Below are 25340 nucleotides of genomic sequence, written 5' to 3'. Positions count from 1 at the left end.
AAAGTACAGACTTCTATCAAATTCTGTTATCATTCACTTGAATGTTCAAAAGTGTTTTTTCTTTGAAGCATATTTATTGCAGAATTTGTTATGCAATTGAGAAAATACTGTACATTCTAACTAATTCTGATCTTTTTCTGCCTAAAACCTTACAAAACTTGCTATAATTTGTAATATTTAGTAAGTAATTTTGATAGAAATTTTGATATTTTAACTATTAACGAGACCAAGTTTTGAACACAAGTTGATACAAAAAGTTCGTAACAAAATATCAAGATTTGTTATAATTCTGGTATTTTTGACTGATCGGGAAACAGTTTTTGTTATATGCACTAAGAAAACTAGGTTGGAATTCATTTCCTCTCCCTTGTTATGAATCGCGTTGCATGCTTATTAATATAGAAACACTAGAAGAAAGAAGAGAAACTGCTTCGGTAACTCTTGTCAACGATCTAGTTTCACAACGCATAAGTTCGGAAAATTTGCTAGGAAAACTCAACTTTTATGCTCCTACACGCTCATTAAGAACGCGAAAAATTTTTTCATTAAATTCTTATAGGATAGAATATGCCATGGCCGGGCCAGTTGACAGTATGATGAGTCTTTTTAATAAATATTAAGTTTTTGATTTAACGATGTCACGAAATGCTCTTGAAAAAAAATTGAACACTAGAATTACATAACTATATTTGTGATGATAGCAATAGATTTCAAGATGTAGTCTACTATGATTGACGTAAGTAAATAAATGAATAAAAAAAGTCATGAAGTTGCACTTGTGGTTCGAAACACTTCAAGGTAGATAATTCGTTTATTTTAAAACTTTTCATTCATGCACCTGGATATTTTAGCATACATATTGACATTTTTTTCGATAACTGGGACTGTTAACTTTCTCAACATATTTCACCGAAAAGCGGATTTAATCACTGCATGACTCTGTAGGGTTAACGTATGCTGCTGGTGTTATCAGTGAATCTTGATTTCGACTTCTCAGTTAGGGTAAATATGTATAAACGCATGCTGAGCTAGCATATGAAGCTACTGCATGGAGCATATTATACTGCATCTGGGGCGTTTTGCCCCGGTAGATTGGAAAGCTTGCAATTTAGTCATAATTTTTAATAAAATTATGGCGTTTTTGTGTAACAGTAATTACAAAACAAAGTAATCGCAATGCATTACCAACTAAATAGTGTATCCAACTGCATTAACGATTTATTGTTTATGATATACATAGCTACAATATTGACGATGTTCCTTAGGGGGGGCGTATTATACCTGTTTACCCTACTTGACAGACGTAATTATCTATGAACCTTTGAACCTTAATTTGCATGACTATATAATAATCTGTATGACATATGCAACACATTTGCAGCAAAGTCTCTCTCAATTGCAAAAAAAGAATCAGTTCTCCAACCTGTTTCAAAGTTTCTGGTAATAATAATATTCTATTCTGGTTTTGGTGAAAAAAGGCATTGCACCGATGATAGATTATCAGCAAAACATAATCAATAATAAAGAAATTAATGTTAACAGTTAAATATTACTCGACGCTGCAATTTTAAACTTCGTTCCATTTTTTGAATGTATAGACTGTTGTCAGTAAATCAGTTGAATCAGGCTTCAAAGTGTTTTCTCCATTCTCAAGTATTTACTAACATTTCCAAACAAACCTAATCAATACATTGTTGCAAATATTTCTGGCTCAGTAATTTCAATTAGATGGGATGTGACGTACCATAATACTTAGTTATTAGGCCTCATTAGGCGGACTTCCGTCATACGGCGAGGTGAGACAATAAAAATTGTTACCTGGTGGCATTCGGTGAACAGTCGGATTGTGGACCCGGTACGTATCGGCTCACGGAACTGTCAAAAGTTAGTCAGATTCCAGCGAGTGACAATGATTGCTGGAATACTTGTGTTAGTTGTAGCTGTAGTGAGTGTGATATACTATGTAAAACTTCGCCGTTGGATGACATTTGCTAAGGATCTGCCAACGGTGCAACCATGTTATCCACTGTTCGGAAATGCGCTTTTATTCTTGGGGACAAGCGATGAGCAGCGCTTTGATAGCATTACAGCTGCCATGAGCAATCCGGCCAAACTGTTCAAATTATGGCTTGGCGCCGTCCCGCTGATTTGTACCAACGATCCGGAAATGGCACAAAAAATACTTACCCATCCACAGTGTATGGAAAAGCCATACTTTTACGATCTTTTTAAGATGCAATTCGGATTATTTGCAGCCCACTGTGAGCAACCCATTTTTAGCAATAAATTGAAGTTCATAATATGTTAATTATTTCAAACTGCAGATAACGTTTGGAAAGGTCAGCGTAAAGCGCTCAATCCGTCATTCAACCAAAAGATTCTGAACGAATTCGTGCCAATCTTCGACAGGTGTGCACGGAATTTAGTGGGAAAGCTTTCGCAAAATCCCGAAAATGAACCAGTTCAAGTTACTCATTTCATGAAGCTGTGCACATTGGAAATGGTATGTGGCACCACTATCGGGTGCGATATTAATAAGGATCCAGGTGCCTTCAAGCTGGCTCACTTGGTAACCACGTAAGTTTGGGGACTGCGCAAAATTTTTCTGCTCACAAACATATTATGTAGTATTTTAGAGTATATCTCTAGAAGATTTCTGAACGTCTTTTTACACGCGGAGTTTATATATCAATTGCAAAAGGATTATAAAGATGAAGAGGCAATGAGGAACGAGGCATACAAATATGCAGATAAGGTAGCTCGAAAGTATAACTAAAGCTAACATTGATAGATGAACAACTTTTACAACGTTTGTAGATCTTCCAAGACACTTTAAATCGAAGGACCAAACAATCAGGGTCAATCACGAGTTCGAATCAGGATGATTACCGGAAGCCTCAAATTTTCATCGATCAAATGTTGAATCTTCACGACGAAAAAGTTCTCAGCGATATTGAGGTTATACAAAACGTTTACACAATGATTGCGGCGGTATAATTGCAACCAAAATGATTATATTCTAGAAGTATTTATTTCCAATGTCATTATAGGGCAGTGACACATCCGGCATGGAAATGGGACTAATTACACAAATGCTCGCTATGTATCCACACCTTCAAGAAAAAGTTTACGCAGAAATTAAGGAAGTGTTTCCAGTTAGTAGTGAACTGAATTTTTCTCCAGAAAATTTACGCCATTTGCGGTACACGGAAATGTTTATCAAAGAGTGTCTTCGACTTTTTCCTATCGGACCGATAATTGTGCGAAAGACAATGAGCGACATTGAGCTGGACGGAATTAAAGTACCAACTGGAACGGTTTTTGCAATAAGCATTTTTAATCTACACCGCCGCAAGGATATCTGGGGGCCAGAAGCGGCAGAATTTGATCCGGAAAATTTAGCTCCGGAGCGATCGGAGGGACGCCATCCGTTCGCGTATCTACCATTCAGTGGTGGTAATAGGAACTGTATTGGTAAGCATGAACAGAAAAAAATGTAATAAGCTGTTGAAAATAGTTTTTAAATTTTAGGTAATCGTTACGCCATTATGAGCATGAAAATAATGATGGTACACTTGCTGATAAATTTTCAATTTGAAAGCCATTTTCGTCTCGAAGATTTACGATTTAAGTACGATGCATTGTTAAAGCTGTCTAAAGAACCAGGCATCCTGGTGAAACGACGCCAAAAGTACTTTGCAAAATAAGATGACCTGTAAGATTTTTATCTCAAATGATGAGTTGTTAGACCCAACCCAAAAAGTTTGGAACTATTTCAAATCCTAAACTTAAAATAACTCAATAAATACTATTTTGGTTTATTTTATTTTTTTGTCTATTACTCTGTTTCTCTTTCCAAACAACATTTACACTTTTAGCTTACAAAAATGAATTTAAAGATTAAAAATTACTGATTTGTCGTTATGTTTTCTGTGAATTATGGTTATTCTGATTTCGAGAAAATTGACTGTTGAGATCAGGTGTGAACTTTGGAATTTGTTCTAAGCATAGATCACGAATTAGTAAGCAATTAACTCTAAGTATAATGCGCCAAGCATCCACAAAGAACCCAAGAAACATTTCGTGCATCAAATAAATAGGTAAAAGGTAACTGTTTAAGAGTCACAAGACTTATGATGAAATGAAAATTGGGAAGTAGAAACCTATGGCATGGTGGAATGGTAAACTTACGGAAAAGACACCTTCCTTCACGGCAGCTAGATTCCTAACTAAGGATCGCGAGAAAAAAATAAAAAGGGTCAGTTTCAAATGTCTTCCAGCATTTATGACCAGAAAGCATTCAAGGAAAATGAGCCTATTCTGGTTTGTTCTGAATTTTGTAAGCAAGTGCAAATTTTTCGCTAGATCCATGGATATATACTTTGCTTAGGTACTAGACCCCACCCGTTTGGTTTCTTGTGTTATTGGTTGTGTTAATTGTTGATTTTTGAAAGCCGTTTGGGTTGAATTGCGCGCGCAGCAAGATTTTATGAAGTGCATTACATATCGTGTTCACTATAGTAGGGTTGCTAGTAAACACACTCGAATCGATTCAAACATAGACTCGTTATCTACTGCTGACAGCTGACCGTTTACGATCGGTCGGCATTGGTAAAATATGTTCTGCATTTTCCCAGCAGGCCGGGTTGGCGGTCTACTCGGGTGCATGTGAAGGTTCTCTGCATGCACACCACGTTTGGTTTTTACTCCTTGGTACCTCTGCGGTAATCAGTCAGTACTGGTGCGGGTTTCGAACGTGACGGCGATACAAACTTCGGTGATTCAAGATCAACACGATATATAGTGCATAAAGTGCCGGAGAAAGAAAACAGCTCCCGTGAAATCACGATGATAACAATAACTCTACTAGCGGTGTTTACGTTGTCCTACTACCTGTACTTTAAAATACGGTACAGATTTGCTGAAAAGATACCAGCGGTGGAACCGCTAGTGCCCTTCTTCGGCAACGGGTTGGACTTTTTCCAGAAAAATGCAGTTGAGATTTGGGAGAGTTTGTCGCGTCCGTTCTTCGACGATGAGAAGCGAATTTTCAAGCTAAGCTTTGGACCGATTGTGATACTGTGTATCAACCATCCGGACCTGTTCCAGAAGGTGATAATGGAATCGGCTAGCATGGAAAAGCCGTATGTGTACAACTTCCTCCGGGTAGAACGTGGTCTGCTGCTGGGACAATGTATGTGAATTTGTTTGTGCAATTCTTATAATGCGTGTATGGTGATGGTTTGAAAATATCTTAATAATAATTTCTATCGTGAATCTTAAAAAAATACATTTAAGAGTCAAGTTTAAAAATATACTTTTGATCGTATATGTTTAACTATTATTTATCTTGTCAATGAAATTGGGTGGACAAGAGGTTTTTAAGAAGAAAAAACTGATCTGACCGAGAATAAATTCGAACAAGTTCTACTGATCTTGCGGAGAATATACGATTGCGTTTGCTACCGTACAGTGCCCATTCACCATGAGGGTTCCATTCACCGCTCACTTTTCACTTAAAAGCTATTTTCCTATAACAAAGCACACTTCACGAAAAATATTTTCCCCAATCCTTATGTGACTTACATACCACAAACTTTTATGAACATCAATATTGTAGAATGTACCCCGAATCGCCCCAAATAAAGTTGACGATAAGCTCTAAAAAGCATCCAGACAAGGAACGAACAAGAATTATGTAAGTCACAGACAACCAGCTAAACTCTTACCAATTGTTAACAACTTTAAGAATTAAAACAGACCCTAATCGGTAATGAATACCCACAGTTTCCCCTGAAGATGTCACTGATCAGTGACGAAACGTCGGACAGTGAAAAACCAGATCGTTCTACTTATTCAAGACTGCTTAGCCGAAATTACAACCAACCATCGTAAAATTCCCAACAGTCGAAATCTCATACAACAATCATGCATAGAGAACATTCATGCCAAACAACCCAAACATATGAAAAAAAATTAATTCATCATATTTTATTCGAATGAAATTTCACGTATTTCGTCACCTGAGTAATGCATTCTAGCGCAAGGATGCCAATGGCCTTTGATAACGTGTTGCAAGTAGTACTCTTTGTTTATCTTCACACTCTGTCAATGAATAGCAATGATAATCTCCCTTTGGTCGCGTTTTGATATCGCTCGATTGCTCTTTTATTGGCTGGTATATCATGAAGACATGCTCCTTCAAACACGGTCATTTTGCTTGTTCAAAGTTGCCTCCAGAGTAAACAACTTTTCGTCCGAAAAAATAATGTTCTGACCTGCGTGCGTCTTCAGTAGCAATCGAGATCTAGCAACCCAGTCGGAAATGTTTTTACGAATTAATCCGTGATATTTCTGCTCCCTAAAAGCTGAATAACCAAGGTTCTTTTTGATAACATTTTGCATGAAAGTGTGGCTCATGTTTATTTCACATGGCATTTTGCTTGTCTAACGGGTTGGATTTCGCCTTAAACGTTCCTTCACTGCTTTGAAGAAGGCTACAGTCCGCCCACTTCGTTTTTTACCAGGTTAATTCTTGGGAACACCTGATAAAACGCTTAATGGTCCTGTAGTCGAACAATTTGCTTCAATTCAGATGTGACAGCCTCTCCTGATCTCGATATTAGTCAATCCTTGCAGGTACAAGGCCTTTATTTGTTCTCTATTTAAATCCATTGCAATTTTTATGATTGCGGAACTGAAAACTGACTATACTTATTCCGAATAACAGTAAACACGTCACTCTTTCAAAACATGCTCAGATGTTTGTCATGCTGTGACAGAAAACACAACGAGCCTTGGGGTGTTACATTTCGATTCGGAACTCGACCTTCTGCTTCTTATACACAGACTTCGCAGCCAACGGGACACCGCCGCTAATTTTTGCTAATAAATCACACGTGAACGTAACTGTTTGTGTATTGCCATCTATTTAAAAATTGCTGAAACTATCGATTTTTTCATTCACACCAGAACTAGATGTCGTTGCTTGGCTAAGAGTATTAAAGCGGTTCATCGTCAGATGGAAATGTTAAAACTTGATGGTAAAGAGCCAGAACAAAATTTTATTGCTTCCATTTGAGCCCTCAAAAATCCTAAACTTATCGGAAGTCAATTACTGGTGACTCCGCTTATCGTATTGCATTTTAAATTTGTATGAAGATTTCTAAGAGATAATTTGCTTTTTGCAACCTTGAACCACCCTAATGAGTATTGTGCGCATCGGCTTTCAACCACACGGCTCTCGCCCTAATTTTGAGACGTTGTCAAAATCAATACCACGGGCTCATGGACGAATGGTAGTAAGACGCAATGGAGTTATATAGGAAAAACATGTATTTTGATAAAAATAGATTGCGTTTAGTGAAAGTAAGTACCAGAAAGTTAGAATAAAATGTTTAGAAGACATTTGATAGCTGTATTCCCGCTCAATGAGCAAAACACTCAGAGAAATTTTGATTTTACTACCACTGAAAAAGCGCCATCTCTTGCTATTGGACATTTTTTCAGGTGTCCTACTGTTAAGTTTGCAGAACAATTTCGGGGCTAGCGCTACCATCCTATTGACACTAACAGTCTCTCCCGAGTCGAGACTCGAACCTGCAACGACTGGCTTGTTAGGACGCCATCGTACCTCGAGACCAGCTGGAAAGGTCACAACGAGGGGCACTCGAATACTTGTATCACTTCTATGTTGCCACCCTGTAGATGTGAGCGTCAATTTTGTTTTTCACACAGCATAACTTTTAGATACTTTACTTCAGACAAATATTTTACTTCGTCAAATGAATCTTCGACTAGTATGATACATGATGTCAGTGGTTCATGAAGGACCGGTGAAAACTAGTTGTGAGTAAATTTGTGAAACGGAGCAACCTACTTGAATCTCGAAAATCAACGTAAAATAGCAAACTCAAGGGCAGATGTCTCAGAGCGATACGAAAAAATCTTCGTTGAACGCTTTCTACTCTATCTTACCAGCACACGTCATGAGGATTCCGGATGATGCATTTTCCAGGACTGGTTGAGCTAATGCACAGTATAATGCCTTCAAACAGTGTTGATCTTCAAATCTAAAGCGAAAAAATGTTGGTTGAACGTGAGCTACTGATTCAACAGAACGTCACGACGATCGACGATCTCAATCTGCTTTCCATTCCATTTATCTAGTAATCGAAAGAAATGATACGCATGAAAACGATGGAATGTTATAATCAGACATTTAGCGGTACATATTGTTAACTTCTTTACTGTTACAATAGTCGGCAAAGGTGTCCAACAGGCGGTGGCAGTTCTAGATAGATTTCATAAAAAGGTAGATCTTCAGATCGTCTGCATATACCGATACGCACCTGATACCCAACAGAATGGCGATGTTGTTGAAGTACAACGCAAACAGTAAAGGACCTAGATTAACACCTTGAGGGACTTCGAAAGTGTTACTGTTGCTTTACACACAAAGTGCGGCCTGACACATACGAGCATAGCCATGAAGTCAGACTCCAAGACACACCGAGTTTAGTGAGCTTATGCAGAAGTATTCGATGATCTACTGTGTCAAAACAGCCACAACATCTTGTTCTTGGAAATTCAATCAATTTAGTCGACACGGTACGACCCGGCATATCAACTACTGATCAACTGAAATAAAGTTTTTGGTACGGTTTAGATTTTCCCTGCGAACGATTCTTTCAAAGAGCGTAGGTCTTGCAGAAAGGCTGGTAATTTCTCTAATGTTTCCCACGTCTCGTTTTCACCCTTTTGAATACAGGAATCATGAAAGATTGTTTCCACAGCGCTGGAAGCTCCCGTGGCTCAAATGTTGGTAAAAATTCAACTGAGAAGCATGAAAAGAGCAGCGATATTGAAACATTGGCAGCAAAGCCGGACAAGCGGAGCGAGTGGTTGTTTGGAATAAAAACAGTTAAAATTATAAATGAGTTGAATTCTTGGTTTCGAAGTAGTGAGGACCTTCAAGTCTCTCACGGCCGACAGGGAGTAGAAGATAAGGAGGTCTTGGGAACCCAACCCCAAACAGTCTCCAGAGGAACGACTAGGGATTAGAGACTTTGGGAAAAGCCCTCCAGGCTGAGCAGCAACACGTTTTATATTGGACTAGTCCCTTATATTAACTTTTTCAAATACCTGAAAAACTATAGTATTCAGAAGGCAATAATCTTCAGTATATCATATATATGCTATAGCTTAAAATAACCAACCTTGTAGAAGATACGAAAATGATAGCTTCTTCCAGATCAAGTTATAAAAATATAAATGTCTTTTTGAATTACAGGTCGGGCAAAGATACTGGAGGGGACAATTGCTCCAATCAATTTCGTAGAGATAATGTGACGACCGTTATTCATCTTATGCAGGTTACGTCAAGTTTTTGCCTAAATGTGATCTGGGCGAGAATAAAAAATGATATTTTTCAGATTTTTTGGCAATAACTCGGTCTTTGTAAAAGCTTTTCTGTGTCGTCTATAAAGCTGTGTGTTCCAATGATGTGCGGATATATACTTAGCGTTGTTTTTTAGATATTCAAAAAAAATCGTGTATCTCTAAAATAAGAAATGTTAGAATATAATAGCCTCTAGTAGAGTTTTTTATAACAAAATTATCTACAAATTTGCTGGAGACTTAATTTCTCTAAAGTGTGAGACTGAAAAGTTAGATTTTGCAGCGTCGCTAGGGGTGGAGACACAAACTAAAACTTGTTGTTGTAGAATTTGTAAAACTCCGCGTAGACGAATCATCCGGACAGTACCATTGTCAGCATCACATTTTTTGGCGGAATCCCGAACCGAGAGTCCTGGGTTTACCTTGAGTGCTCTTAGTACCTTCCAGTTCGGTTGTCGATTGTGTATTTGCTTTCGATGGTTACTTTAATTCCTTCGGGTCACTTTCTCGGAAACGCTTGATTTGGCGAATTTCAGTGTTTTTTCCTATGATTTTGAGAGTGCACGTCGGATTCTCGAGCATTAGCACTGAAAAGGGAATAGTTTTCAAACAACAAGCTGTCAAAACATTTCAAATTTGACAACTAAGGGCGCTACTCTAAAACTGACAATATTTCCTAATTCAAAATGAAGCAAGCTTTATAATGAAATTTATTTTATTTCGCTAATTGAAAAGTTATTGAATTACTGTACTTCAGTATCTGTTCTCTTTTTGAATATTTCGTCTTTTGATTCTCATCATGATTTTGCATTGAAAAGAAATTTTATCTCGCTCGTTTGTTCTCGAAACATGTGACTTAATTTTAATACACGTATAGCTTTCGTCATAATGTCCAATAATTTTAATACAATCGGCACATTAAAGTTTGGTTAACAATTTGCTTTAGCCTGCAATGCAGTGTGAGAGATGTGAAACAAAAAAAAATCAGTATACACGATATAACATACAGCAGAGCCTTAAAAAATTCTTCAGTTCTAAGTAAACCGTTTCCTGTTTAATGTTTGAAGATATTTTTAATTAATTCTAAAAAAACACTTGATTTTTTAGTTTTATATTATTAATTTTAGATTTCATAGGACACCCCGTTTTTAGCACATTCAAACTGAAAATGTATCATGCTGTGTCACTTATTGAAAAAATCAGGGGACTCTAATGAAGTCTAACAGCCGAGCTTATGCGAAAACCGTCAAATTCACTATTCTTAACATTGAAATCAAATAAAGAATTCCGAAACCGTCGAGAAATCGAATCAAACATTTTTAGGTCAACTCAAGCCACTTACTGCCGGTAAACATTGCACAGTAATTAGCAGAACGTTAAGGGCCAAGCCCCCATGCATACCGAAAAAAAATTCATTTTCTAGCTACAAGTTCACGAGTAAAATGTTTCGCAGGATGCACGGCGTTGTTGCAATAAAAACAATCTTCTGCTATTACTTACAACGAGGTCAATAACAGAAACTTTGTAAAGTATACATGTTTGCTCTGGTTGTGTTGTTTAAACTTGCCATTTTCTAATTATGCATGTCAATATCAAACATATTTTCATTGTCTGGGGCAGCCTGATTGCTGCTTTGTTAGGTCGAGTAAAGGCAGCTTTATCGTAAGCGCATGTTTTCGACGTTTAAATCATACGCACAAGTAAGCAACCATAAAGGTAACAGAAAGCAAGCTAGAGCATGAGGGGTTTCTCAATATCATCGATATTTCAACACCAATAATACCATCACCAGTCGTGTTCCCCCTGCTTGCTGTAACGGTGATCTGAATTGGAAATTAAAACCATTACTAATAACCTGTTAGGTACACGCAGACACATTAATTGATGCAAATTTCAATGGCTCTATAAATGTGAACTTTCCACAACCAACCCATTCATGATCAATGGCTACCAAGTCGGTCCTAGCGCCGTACTTTAGAATCCTTTCAAGGTACCCTCGGTTTGTTCTGCACATGCACCCGAGTACCGGTTTATCACTTTGTGAAAGCCGTCACTCTGTTGAGGGGAAATTACGCAACGCGTGAGCAAGTTTCAACTAATGTGTAACGCTAATTTTCTTGTTTATAAATACAGCTGTTTAGATTTGTTCTGCGGAAGGCCACATTACAAATGTTTTGAAATCTAGTTAGAATTTGTGGTTCATAGAGTGCCACCAGCTGGTTGAGATTATGTTTGGACCACTGCGAGTCGATCAGTGCGATTTGAACTGTTCGTCAGGTCAGGCTACAACAAATTCTAAGCTTAACCTTTGGTACCCAGAATCTGAAATTGCTGCTTTCAACAGTGGAATCTATCTAAAATTATTTGAAAATTGTTTTTATTGAATCAGTCTCTCTAAAGTCGTAAGTGTTTCGCCAGAGCAAAACACGTAATTTCGCTTTTTTTTTCCAAAGAACAAGAAAGATTCGAGTATATCTATATATCTGACCTAGCCTTGAACATTTCATAATATTAGGCGTTTATTATAAAACAAAGCATGATGCGTATCTATCAGATCGCGATCGTGTTGCTACTTTTGTTGTTATCACAAGCAATCAAACAGGAAGTACCAGTAACAAAGCATCCCAACGCAACACGATCAACTTGAGATGGGGGTTTAGAAAATCGCCTTAAAATAGGCACTGTTGCTACTGAGTGGCGCAGCAAACTGAACACAAAATGCCTCACTTCCATAAATGGCTCAGCAAAGCAATGTAAATCGCACCTGCGCGGTGGCCAGTAGCAAGCAGTTCGCGCTGGAGGAAAATGTTCTGCTTTTTTCCTGCACCGTCAACTTTGAACGCCCATGTTGACGGTTGGCTCTCGTATGTGTTGTTTCGGCACTCTGCTACTGAGCTCACGCCACGGTCGGTTTTCCGTATGGGCGACCGTCGATTGCAGGCTTGGTAGTAGAGAGGAGTTTTCACTTTGCAGCGGCGATCGTTCAGTACGGGGACGAGTTTCGCACGCGACGGCGGCTAAAAAAACAGCGTCTTTCAGGATCGGTAGAGTAGCGGTGAGAATCTTCGCGCTTCTTTGTGTTGAACCGAAATATTCGTGGCTTCATAATGATAACGATAGCTTTGTTTGCATTTATCGGGATCTCGGTTTGTTTGTACTTTAAGTTACGATACAAGTTCGCGGAAAAAATACCAGCTGTAGAACCGTTACGATTCTTTTTCGGTAATGGACTGGATTTTGCGAATAAAAATTCGTACCAGATTTTTTTGAATTTGACACGTGCTTTCAGCGAGAATAAACGACTTTTCAAGCTGAAATTCGGTCCGATTGCGATCATCTGTCCGACCCATCCGGATCTGATCCAGAAGGTGCTATGTGATTCGGCCAGTTTGGAGAAGCCGTACGTGTACGGCTTCCTGCGGGTGATGCGAGGATTGCTGATCGCGGAATGTATGTGAATTTATTTTTGTTTACCTATGCTTTAATAGTGACTTCTAAAGTGTCTTGGTGGTGGTAATTCTAATTGAGGTTCCAATGAGTGGTGGGAGAGTGGAAGCATACAGTGGTGTTCCTAGCATGTTTTGAAAATATAAATTTCAAAGTGTAGAAATGAAAGGTCATAAAATATGCATCACACCATGTACATAAGTTAACTTGTTCATGAAAGTTATTCCGATTATGTTATAACTACAAATTTTTCAAATTTGAAACTGTGATCTAAGTTACAGGCTAACAACAAATTTATGATTGTCACATGGGCAGAAAAGGAGCTCATGTTCAACGTTTCAATTTATAAGAAGTCACAAGTGTTGACAAAATGACAAAGGAAGGCTCATTTCTTCAGTTCTACATTCCAATTAATGTGAATCGTTGTGATTATGAGCTATCGGAACGATAGAACGATAGATCATCCATCAATGTGGAAAATGGATCTCAAAAGTGAAGTATCAATCATTTGATCTATTCTTATAACTAAAATTAATTTTCACATGTTTATATCATATAGTTTAAAATATGTAACCAGTGTCGACGAATCTGATTGAAATGATTACATTATTTGATCTGTTCTCTAGGGCTGAACTGTACAGCAAGTACGTATCAAACATTGAAATGAAACACAACTTGCCATTCAGTTAACACACTAGAAAAAGTAGCGAAATAATATGCCAAAATTGTCGATCCTCTGGAAATTTCTTATGCTAGTACAAATTTCGAAAGTTGATAGCTTTTATTTCAATTCTCTATGAAAAATATGAAAATATACCTTAAGCTTGAAGGAAAAAATATACTCAAAATAATGGCAAGACGAAAGATGTGATCTATGAATTAGAAATCTTCATTAAACATGAAGTTAAAAATAAATTATATTCGGATATGTTTTCTTTAAGAGGTAATCTAATACGATATTTTTTCAAGCAGTGATACTGACGTGATCCATGATTACCATATGAAGGCAGGATGGGCATATCTCTGGCAAAATAGAACGTTTTCAGTCTTCATTATGTAAAGTGCAAATTTCTCATCAACTGCCGATTTGTAGTACTTTTGGTTACAGCTAGGCAGATGATTTTTTTTGGTTTTAGTTCTTTGGATAAATATTTTTTGCAGTAAATTGACATGTAGCATTTTCGTTATCCAACACTAGTAATAAGAATTCTGGAACTTGGTTCCAACTACTTTTAAAGAACAACAATAAGGGGGGGTTCCCTAGTTGGTCGTAATCACCAATTCCCGCCATGTCGAATAGAAAACACTCTGAATACAAGCGCTCTCTGAGCCGAACTGGACCTTGGTAAGGCAGCTGGATCGAATAAACTGCCAGCCGAGTTGATGAAGGAATTCGAGGATGAACTTGTTAAATCTCTTTCTATTCTCTTTTACTTTTTGTTATCACCTGGTCAATTTCCGCCTCTGAGAAAAATCTCTCATAAGAATGATTTCGCACCAACTCGATCAGATGTTGCTCATGATCCAATGAAACTTTGTGGGTGTGTGTAGGCCTTACTGCACTGAGCAACTTAATATACTTTCTTCAACAATTTTCTGTACTATCATTTTAAAATGGCTTAAGTTATTTATATGAAGCGATATATCTGGATGATGAAAATAGATTTAAAAAATCATCAAGAAATGATATCTAAAAAATTGAAAAAAAAAATTAAAAAAAAAATATAATTTGAGAGGTTACACTGAAAAAAAAAAAACATTTCGAAAACGAAAAGTCATTTAAAAAAACCGGTCATCTCTGATTTTTTTTTTAAATTAAATAGACAATTTAGTTATTTAAACTACTTTGAACAACCCAAAGGGTTAAGCGAAATCTTTTATATTGCTTTTATCTTTATTAAGGCGCTCTCGTTCAATCGCTAAGAACTACTGACGTGTAGCGATTCTGTCCGCTGTTCCTGATTATTCGAGCGATTCATCTGCTCCCACGTTTACGAACGAATTCGAAAGCGTGTTTCCACAGCACAACTGCTTCTTGGAAGTAAAATCAATTGACCATTATCAAATCTCTTCCATGGGCACGAAATTCATATCTAAAGGGTATTATAAAAATTTTGTGTATACTGACATAAGCAAGACCTTTAATGTGGTGGGAATAGGAGGCCTTTGGCGAGCCGCAACTATTCTCAGTACATATCGATGGACCGTCATTGACATGGATTAAGACATACTTTCAGGAAAGAACACGGTACGTCAAAGTGTTCAAAAAACATTTAGCTCTTTCGATGTACAATCAGGTGTCGCACAGGGTAGTCACCTGAGTCTATTGTTGTTTGTAATATGGTCACATATTTCACGTTTTTCCGAAAAAATATTTAACCGTAAGTGTAATGGTGAAATTTATTTGACATTAAACACTCTTGTCAAATATTTTGTTACTCTTTGGCCAACCATGCTTAGTGTGATTGTCAGGCAGTGACGTTTGCCATATATTTTGGTCAAAATTTTTCCTTTTTTGTTGCTTGTCCGTGTTTGTCTCTTTAAAAAATTTGGATTCCTGTCATCAACCGAGAAATCAACATGCGAACTTTCATACCCTGAACTCATCTGGACAGCGACTGAAAAAGTTTAACATGAACCGTAAGATAGTATAGATTTTCATATTTGACCGAACAGTTTTCGGTCAAATATTTTCTTGACAAACAATGACACTGTTCAACACAACAATAACAATATCGCACGCTAGCCTGGAGGGCTAATGTGGTCTCGATCAACTATATAAGTTGACAGAATTCGTTATCGATATTGTTTTTGGCACATTTTGCATGTGTAGGATAAGTACAACGATACACCGTGCCCCAGTGCTGAGTCGAGAAAATGTTCAGCTCGGAAAGATCCTCGACCTGATCGGGAATCGAACCCGACATCACAACCGTGTGAACACGGGGACCTGTTCAACACAAGTGCACTCCAAAGCTCAAACCGAAAAATATAAAAGATTATAGCTATTTAATTATTCCTGTGAATTTTGGTGTCCCTGTTTTTTAGAGACTTAAATGAGTTGTCTCGTAAACATAACGATAAAGCGACGAACCCGGCGAGCAATTTTTATACGAAACTCTCACGTAAGTTGACGCGAGGGGCACCAAAATTCTAGCAATAATATTTTATTTTTTTCCGGTTTGGGCTTTTGAGTGCACTTTTTATTATTTTGTCCACCAGTGTTATATTTGATCAAAATTTGGTCAAAATGTTACAAATATTTGACGCTTGGTCAAGGAGTGTACTATTACTTATGTTGTAGACCACTGCCTGCTTAAGCAACGACTGAAAACAGTTCAGCGGTAATTCGTTGAGGCATCTCGGATGATATGAAGAACTACCAGAACATGCATACCAAGCAGACGATACTGCTTTCGTTATCTATTATGTAATGTATTATGTAATGAACCTGGTTTGATTTAGAAGATAATATTTGTCCAAACTCTACACTTTTCGAGCTCTTCGGAGATGACATGGTGCCAAGCTAGAAAAATCAAAAACAAATGTTTGTTTTATTCCCTAGAGCGTTACAGAAATCATGTTGTAATTTCAACAAGGATTATGAAGCTATTGAAATCATCACCATTTACGTACTGAAAGACCTGTAGAGTAGTGAGGGGAAAAAGTACGCACTTAATTGTTTTTGCAACAGAACTATTGCAAATTTTTTTTATAAAATTCGGTTTTGTTTTGTATTTAAAATGTATTACTAGAGTTTTTCGAATTTTGTTTGTAGCATGAGAACTGCATGAACAGTGTATTTATTACACTATCCTCAATAAAGTTAATTGTTTCTGCTAGTTTCGCACTGATTCTTTTTAGCTGCGTTAGAGCGGTGCCCCGGAACAATTTTCTTATTTCCGGAAATCCGGTTTTCTGGGGATATGTTCTGAACCTTAGAAACTTTATGAATCTTTCAATTCTTGGTTCAAAGGTCAAAGGTATGCCCCGAAAATGGACCATCCGGAATAGATTCCACTGGGGTTTCTGGAGACCCGAATACGACACCAGATGCCTTACTAGATTCCAGAATAGCGACTTCCGGTTTCCGCAAAACAACCACAAATGATTGAATACCACCTGATATGAGTATTAATGGAATCGAATAAATGCTCTGAGGTCAAAAATCAATTTCAGACGCTATTTATAAATTAAAGATGGCGACTTCCGGTTTGCGGTAAACAGTAAAAATTGACCAAATACCACCCCATATGAGTTATTTCGGATTCGGAATGTCAAGAGACCTGAAAACGATTCCAGACGCCATTTTGAATTTCAAGATGGTGACTTCCGGTTTCCGGAACACAACCGGTCGGGATGATGCGCATGCGCAGACACCAGAAATCAACTTTGAACGCGATTTTTAAATTCAAGAGGATGTCTTCCGGTTTCTGAAAAACATCCAAAATCGACGAAATACCATCTCATAAGAACACTTTTGGATTCGGAATGATGCCAAAAGGTCTGAACACGACACCAGACGAACCGAAAGTCACCATCTAGAATTTTAAAATGGCGTCTGAAGTCGATTTCCAGCCTCAGGGCATCCTTTTATTTCCAGCAATACACATATTGGTGGGTACTTGACCATTTTGGGTTGTTTCCTAGAAACCGGAAGTCGATATCTTAGAACCCAAAATGGCGCCTGGTGTCATTGAATAGTCTCAGAGCATCATCCCGATTTCGAAAATACCCATATTATTTGCCAGAAACCGGAAGTCGTCTCTTGGAATCCAAAATGTCGTTATCCACGCTCTAGACATCATCTCGATTACGAAAATACACTTATTGGAGGGTATTTGACCATCTTAGGTTGTTTTCTAAAATGTTGATATCTTGAAATTCAAAATGGCTTCTTGGCTATTTCCAATATGTGGGCATTATCCCGGTTGCCAAAATAAATATTGGATGGTATTTGACCTTGTATTTTCATTGTTTCTATGGCTTCTAGAAGCCCCAATCTATCGCAGAAGGACCATTTCGAAAGCATATTAACAAAACCATTAAAATGGTTGTAAGATTCTATTTATTAAATCATAAAACCAGAATTTTTATTGATTAAATCATAAAACCAAAATTTCTTAGTTTCGGAGCATATTCGCAAATCACTGGTTATTCTGAGTAATTTCTGTAAAAAAAAACCTTGTTATTAAACGCATTTTTTCATTAAGGTTAATGGCACTTAGTGCGTACTTTTGCCCCACATTGAGTTTTTCAGCTGGTTTGAGTTTTATGACAAATTTCAAAATATTTTCGGCAGAACAAATTCACACTACAAACCACAATTATACAAGAGTTTTTTGGGTTCTGTTGATTTCGAGTTTCTGTAGTTTTCCAATAGGTCAATCATTTGTCATTGCTGCTTTCAAAGTAACGAAAAAAAAATTTTTTCGTTGTTACTTTAAAAATAAAAATAATTGCAATTATAGTTTTGCAGTTAAATAATATATATATAATTATTTGGTTACAAGACCGCAATAATCATGTAGGATTACGCATATACTTCTTTGACCAAACACCTTAGTGTAATGGCGGCTCTAAACGAAAATAGTTGAATAATGGTATTCAAGACCCGACCATATGGTACGTTAATTATTATTTATCAAACTCTTCAGTTATATAAATATTTCAGAATGGATATCGTACGCGGTCTAAGCATGATGCATTTATTCGATAACTAAATAAAATTTACAATTGCATTAACCAGCCTTTTCAAAGGCTTACTTACTTTACCAAACAGTCCCAAGCCGTGGTGTGACCTTTGCTGTACGTAAGAGTCGTCTCCATTTCACTCGGTCCGTGGTTGCAGTTCTCCAACTCAGCAGTCTACGAGATCCTTACAACATGCCCAGTCCACCGCAGCCTGCCAATCTTAGCGGTGTGGACGATAGATGGCTCCCCAAGCAGCACCTGCAGTTCGTGGTTCATCCGCCTTCTCAACGTTCCGTTGTCCATCTGCAGTCCGTCGAAGATGGTACGCAACACCGGCCGCTCGAAGACCGCAAGGGTGCATCCACAAGCATAGTCAATGTCTCATGCCCGTGGAGGACTACCGGTTTGATCAGCGTTTTGTAGATGGTCAATTTGTTGTGGTGGCGAATTATACTCGATCGGAGCGTCCTCCGGAGACCAAAGTATGCATGCTTTCCATAATGTGCCGATGAATTTCTCTGCTGGTATCGTTGTCGGCAGTCACCAGTGAGCCCCGGTACACGAACTCGTCAACCACCTCGATTTCATCACTACCAACTTAAACTCGAGGTGGAAGGTTAGCACTGTCGCGCGAACGTTGATGATGTCGGAGAAGAATCTGCCGTCGATACGAACGTGGTCGATTTGATTCTCTGTCTGTTGGTCGGGTGATCTCCAGGTGGATTTGTTGATATCTTTGCGGGGGAAGGAGGTAGGTAGGTACTTCGGACTGCCGGTCTTCCTTCATGTGGGCAGTGCTAGTTGATGAGGTTGAACCTTACCTGACCCCCTGTTTCACCGGGGACCATCGTGTCAGCTCTGTTTAGAGTCCCACGCTGACACTTAGACGTTGATCAGACGCTCCTAACTTGAAGATCAGACGCTGTTTTGAGCCGCACCAACTTGGTGATCAGACGCCCGGATTGGCGAAGCGTTCCTTCTACGCGCCGCACCTTCTCATTGTCGGATGACAACATTGCCCAGGCAGCACCAACCAGTTGTGTTCATATTTCAATCGGCATTCTAGTGTAATTATATAACTTGTGGAGGTGGGAGATACAAACTTGTGAGGGCCAGAGTTATGTTTAACGCTCTTTCCAGGTTGTCAACTCACCTTCTTCTTCTTTTTATGTTTTCGTACTGAAGCCTCCTCTGTCAGTTCGATGGTAGCCGGGCCAGTTGCAGCGACTATATGCCCTGTCAACTCAACATATGAAGCATATCATAGCATATCATAAGCATAGAACATATCAAGAGCTGGATAAATGGTTTTTGTTAAACTACAACTGTTATTTATAAGAAACCGCTGCAAATGCGCAGTAGCCAAGTCATTTCATTTTTAGATGCCTAAAATTTACAAAAATTCACAGCAGAAGAATGCCCACTATTTTTGCTCTAAAAATACCGATGATGATCTTAAATATAATTAGTCCGAACTATTTCCATACACGTCTGTAGATTTAAAGGTGGACCAAAGTAGAAATTTGGTGGACCAAAATATGTTTTTAGTACTTCGTAGAAGTTTTGATATTTTTAAGATATTTTTCAATATATTGCATTGTTGGACGGTGTATACTAAAATAGACACTTAGCTTTTAACAATGGTACAATAGAGTATGAGCTGTGCGAACACTTCTTAAAGCTGGCCAAAATACCCCCGTTACCCTATGCCTCAACAGGTATGCTCCAAACTTAATTCAGAACGAATTCGAAAGAAGAAATAAGCTTACACTACACTATTTACTTCCGGCATTGAGCAGCGGTATGCTGTTCTTATGCTTCACGCAAAACCGTATTATCTCCTTGCGCACTTTTAGATCTTTTGGTAATCGATATAAGTGATGATCCAAGTCGGATCTCTCACTACACCTGTATTTGTACGTTTGTACTTTATTGTGAATGTTCACTTGAAAATATTTTAGATTATAACAGGTGACTTAATAAAAAACATAAATCAAAACAATGAAACATGTTGTTTAGCAACACTGCCAGCAGGCCTGATGATAAATTTTAAGGTGAAACCTCATTGAATCTAAAAATGGCCGACTTCGAGTCACCACTTCGAATATTCAAAAGCACAAGACTCGGAAATACTCATCGTGTTCCCTATGAAAATTCTATTTTATGTTTTCTTCACCACAGCAAATGACAGCAAATGACATCTGATTGAGCTAAAATGACATCCGATTGAGCTGGTTTATAAGGGATGAGCAAAAATTCATTGAATGGGAAAGTTTTCAATTCTATTAGCTGATGACACTGTGCTCAAACTGGCAAAATTTGAAAGATTCTAGCTTTTTAACCTTCTTAATGAATTCTGGTGCTCCTTGTTCGGTTAAAAGTGCGTCAAAAGGCTGCAGATTAATTGTTCGGCGGTTTCGTCGTTTTTATGTTTACGACTTTATCCTCTTCCGACTTGACTAGAAGCACCAAATTTACAAAAATGATTCGAAAGCTATGACGCATTTTGAACCAAAGTAGTGGCACCAAAATTTACAGAAATGGTTGAAAAGCTATATTTTTGCCTTTCTCCTAGAAAGGTATAGCAATCACTGGAAAAACCAAAGGTATAAAAGTGGTCCCAATGGCCGAATGTCATATACCACTCGACCCCTTTCGACGAACTGAGCATTTTCTGTATGTATGTATGTATGTGTGTATGTGCGTGTGTGTGTGTGTGTGTGTGTGTGTGTGTGTGTGTGTGTGTGTGTGTGTGTGTATGTATGTGCAACTTTTTTTTCTCACTCACTTTTCTCAGAGATGGCTGGACCGATTTTCATAAAATTAATTGCAAATGAAAGGTCTAGTTGCGCCATAGGTTGCTATTGAATTTCATTGTAATCGGATTTTTAGTTTAGAGGTTATGTATCAAAATGTAAAAATCACGAAGCATCAATATCTCAGAAACCACACAACCGATTTTAATAAAATTGGTTTCAAATGATCGGGCTGTCTTCATAACCCTTAACTTTTGAATTTCGTAATGATTGAACATATGGTTCAAAAGTTATGTAAAGAAAAGTTATCCTGAGGTTGTTTAAACTCACTCATTTTTCTCAGAGATGGCTGAACCGATTTTCACAAAATTAGTGTCAAATGAAAGGTCTAGTTGCTCCATAGGTTGCTATTGAATTTCATTGCAATCGGATTGTAACTTTGTCCGTTGTTCATGAAAATGTGAAATCACATAATGAAAGTAAACATATTGACTTCCTCCTAACGATCACTGGCTAATTAAAAGGTAGAAAAGTGATCCAAATGGCCGAATGTCATATACTACTCGACTCAGTTAGATGAATCGAGCATTTTCTGCATATAAGCATGTATAGGTGTATATGTTTGTGTGTGGGTGTGTACGTGTGTATGTGCACCTTTTTTCGCACTCACTATTCTCAGAGATGGTCTGACCGAACAGATTTCAATGAAATTAATTGCAAATGAAAGGTCTAGCTGCCCTATAAGACCCTATGGAATTTTATTGTAATCTGATTTCTAGTTTAGAGGTTATGTATCAAAGTGTAAAAATCACGAAACATCAATATCTCAGAAACCACACACCTGATTTGATCAAAATTAGTTTCAAATTAACGGGCTACCTTAAAAACCCTTAACTTTTGAATTTTATGAAGATTGAACATGTGGTTCAAAAGTTATGGAAAGAAACGTGTTCTAGAGACTATTTAATCGCACTCATGTTTCTCAGAGATGGCTGGCCCGATTTTTATAAAATTAGTGTCATATGAAAGGTCTTGTTGCCCCAGAAGACCCTAATGATTTTTTTTACAAACGGATTATTACTTCGCCTGTTATGTTTAAAAATGTGAAATCCAGCTATGAAAAGAAACATATTCCAAGACAACTTACTTGGACTCACTCATATTTCTCAGAGATGGTTGACCCGATTTCCACAGAATTAGTATCAAATAAAAGGTCTACCTACCTCATGACACTCTATTGAATTTTGCAGTAATCGGACTGTAACTTCGTCTGTAATGTATCGAAATGTGAAAATCACGAAACTTCATTATCTTAGAAACTACACAACCGATTTGAACAATATTGATATCAGATGAACGGGCTAGTTAAGGGTTAACTGATGAATTATGATTGAACACGTGGTTTCAAAGTTTGGCTGCCTCATACGTTACCTTTTCATTTGATTGTAACCAAACTTAAGCAAGCGTTATGTTTTAATTTGTAAAACAACGAAAGTCTATTATCTCAAGTATTACACGACTTATTTGAACATAACTAGTGTCATACAAATGAGTCTTCTCTCAAACTTACAAATAACAAACTTCATAACAATTTGATATGCTGTTTAAAAGTTTTAGAAAGAAAAGAAATTCAAAGACTATTCAACACTTTACCTGCTTCGATCAATATATATGGCCTCAACATGATTTAAATGTGGTATCGTACTATTTGAACGTTCCCGGCATCGCTCGTGATTAAATTGTTCGAAATTAAGAGTCATTGCTTTTATTTCGCTATTTCTTAAGTACTAACATTACGTCAAATTTCATATTTTATACTTTAATTACAACATCAATATTTTAGAACCCAAAGAGTGGATAAACGTTTATTGGATTTAAGCATTCATGTAAATCTATTTTTACAAATACTAAGTCTGACCGCTAGCTGGATTAATTTAGGTTTTTATTGCATGGTAATACATGTTTGAAATTATGGCACATTCCAGAAATACATAATTGTCGTTACAAACTAAGAGGCCCAGCAACGCGGGCTTGGTATCATCTATTTTATAGATATAGAAAAAGAAGAAGAAGATTAATCGCAAGAATTTCGCAAATCAACGTTATGCGATGAAACATTGACATTGGACACGGTAATGATCTATCGTAGTAGTTTTTGCGAGGTAACCAGTGCAGGCCGGACTGCATTTTTATATGTATAAATTACAACATCAATATTTTAGAACCTATTATATGTATAGATTACAACATCAATATTCAAGAACCTAAAGAGTGAATATATATTCTACTTTTAAAAATAAAAGTTTGAATGAGAAAGGCTGGGTCTGACCGCTAGGTGGATTAATTTAGGTTTTTTGCATTTGTCCACTTGTTCTATTAATTAGGCGCCCTTCTATGTTTTTTTTATAGATATCCGGAACATGATATACACATACATATAGTATTTCTGGTCTAGAGACATGTTGAGAAAACAATAGTTTTCAATTCTATATAAACTTCCAAATAAGTCAAATTGTTGTAAGTCCCGATGTAGTGCCGAAAACGCAGTGTGGCAGAGAATTGAATAATTTAGTTACTTTATTAACAATTACTGGGCACTCATCGACCATTGAATATACTTCTCTAACAAAGTATTGAAAATTAACGTGTTATGTTTTATCGACTAAAACGAACTACTAGCTAGTTTTGTAAAAATATCACAATACCCTTCACTCAGTGTAAAACTAGGTATGGAGTTTAACTAACTCGATGGAGCATAAAATTCAATTACAAGTTCACGTTCACTTTCTTCTCCAGTTCTTCAGGTTTCTAATCTTGACCCTTGCATTGAACAAACAATTTCGAAATACGTACCTCAATAGTACATTTTTTTACGCTAGCATTTATAAAAATAGCTTCTAGATAGAGCATTTCAAGCATGCTGATTAGCTTTATGAAACGTACGTATAGGTATATAAAACATACAAAAGAATCACACCTATTGAAGGTATTTTCCGAATGTAATCAATGTTGCAACAACCACGTTCGCCCTCCTTGCAGTAACACCGATCAGAAAATGTAAATAACAAATTCGCAACCGACAGCTTGGCACACACCGGCAGCCATATTAAACGATGCAAACTTTTAAAGGTACCACGCAGAAACATGAATTTTCGCAACCGGCAAACACACGTTCAATGTCTACACCTCCAGCCATCCTATTGCCACGGTAGTCCTTTTACAGTGCGGGGGCCTGCCGCTCCACTCATTGCTCGTACACACGCGTACCGGTTTACCACTCTTCGGCCACTGAAGAACTTGTGCGCTGGCAAGCATTGAACTTTAGAAGAAAAAGCAAAACCGTTTTTCCAGCTCGGCTGGCACACTTTACCGTTCAGTAGTAATTCGATGGTCAGTGAGTTGATGCGATTTTTAGCAAAATCGTACCGAACCCCGCAATCGGAATGTTAGGGACGATCGCCCTAATCGTCGGGATAGTGGCCGCCTTTGTGGCGTATTGGCGGCTCAAGTATGGATTCGCGGATAAAATCCCGAGTGTCGGTCCACTGGTTCCGTTCTTCGGAAATGGATTGGAATTCTCCCAGAAGAACACCTATCAAACGTTCCGAAACCTGAATCGGATCTGCAGTTCCGAGCACCGGTTGGTCAAGATCATGTTCGGACCGCTGCCGGTGTTCTGCCCACTGCATGCAGATTTCATGTACAAAGTGATGACGGATTCGGCCAGCATGGGAAAGCCGTACGTGTACAGGTTCTTTCGGGTTGACGAAGGACTGTCCGCCCAGCCGTGTATGTATTAGCTTAGATATTTTACTTTTTCATTTTGTGCTGCCATGGAAGCCATGAAAGTGATTGGTTTAAGTTAATGTTCCAAGAGTCGAAGAGTTGAAACCTGTTATTTACTAGAAATGAGTAGTGAAATTGCGGGACGAATAAATTTAGTAACAACGACTTGCTGAACGACAAAACGTGTTACTGGTTTTACCTATCGCACGTTTGATGAATAGATAAATATGTTGAGCGCTGATTTCTGTAAAGATGTGT

The 25340-nt window shown here is 37.7% G+C and overlaps 2 protein-coding genes across 6 annotated transcripts in view; both read left to right on the top strand.

The window, feature by feature from the left end:
• The first annotated feature begins 1461 nt into the window (after window positions 1-1461).
• On the top strand, window positions 1462-3826 carry LOC129730572 (cytochrome P450 4c21-like). Of its 2 annotated transcripts, none has more exons than XM_055690011.1 (6): window positions 1462-2261; window positions 2325-2577; window positions 2629-2755; window positions 2818-2991; window positions 3051-3474; window positions 3518-3652. In XM_055690011.1, the coding sequence occupies exons 1-6, from the start codon at window positions 1910-1912 to the stop codon at window positions 3529-3531; spliced, it is 1344 nt and encodes a 447-aa protein (XP_055545986.1). In that variant the 5' UTR covers window positions 1462-1909; the 3' UTR covers window positions 3532-3652. The 2 variants fall into 2 exon arrangements, with proteins under 2 accessions (XP_055545986.1, XP_055545985.1); XM_055690010.1 differs by having other exon boundaries at window positions 1467-2261; window positions 3532-3826.
• A 919-nt stretch (window positions 3827-4745) lies between these two features.
• Window positions 4746-25340, top strand: part of LOC129730571 (cytochrome P450 4C1-like) — a 91006-nt gene continuing 70411 nt past the window's right edge. Inside the window, exon 1 of one of the 4 annotated variants that reach the window (XM_055690006.1) lies at window positions 4746-5194. In XM_055690006.1, coding sequence (XP_055545981.1) covers window positions 4849-5194 — 346 coding nt within the window. In that variant the 5' untranslated portion in view covers window positions 4746-4848. Of the gene's footprint in view, window positions 5195-12358; window positions 12850-13212; window positions 13339-24722; window positions 25086-25340 lie in introns of those variants that run through there. The other 3 variants (XM_055690008.1, XM_055690009.1, XM_055690007.1) reach the window with 3 other exon arrangements.

The sequence above is a fragment of the Wyeomyia smithii genome, chromosome 3, assembly GCF_029784165.1.
Source record: "Wyeomyia smithii strain HCP4-BCI-WySm-NY-G18 chromosome 3, ASM2978416v1, whole genome shotgun sequence".
In the NCBI taxonomy this organism is placed as follows: Eukaryota; Metazoa; Arthropoda; class Insecta; order Diptera; family Culicidae; genus Wyeomyia; species Wyeomyia smithii.
Note: the sequence above shows the minus strand (reverse complement) of the source record. Positions and strands in the feature narration are given on the sequence as shown.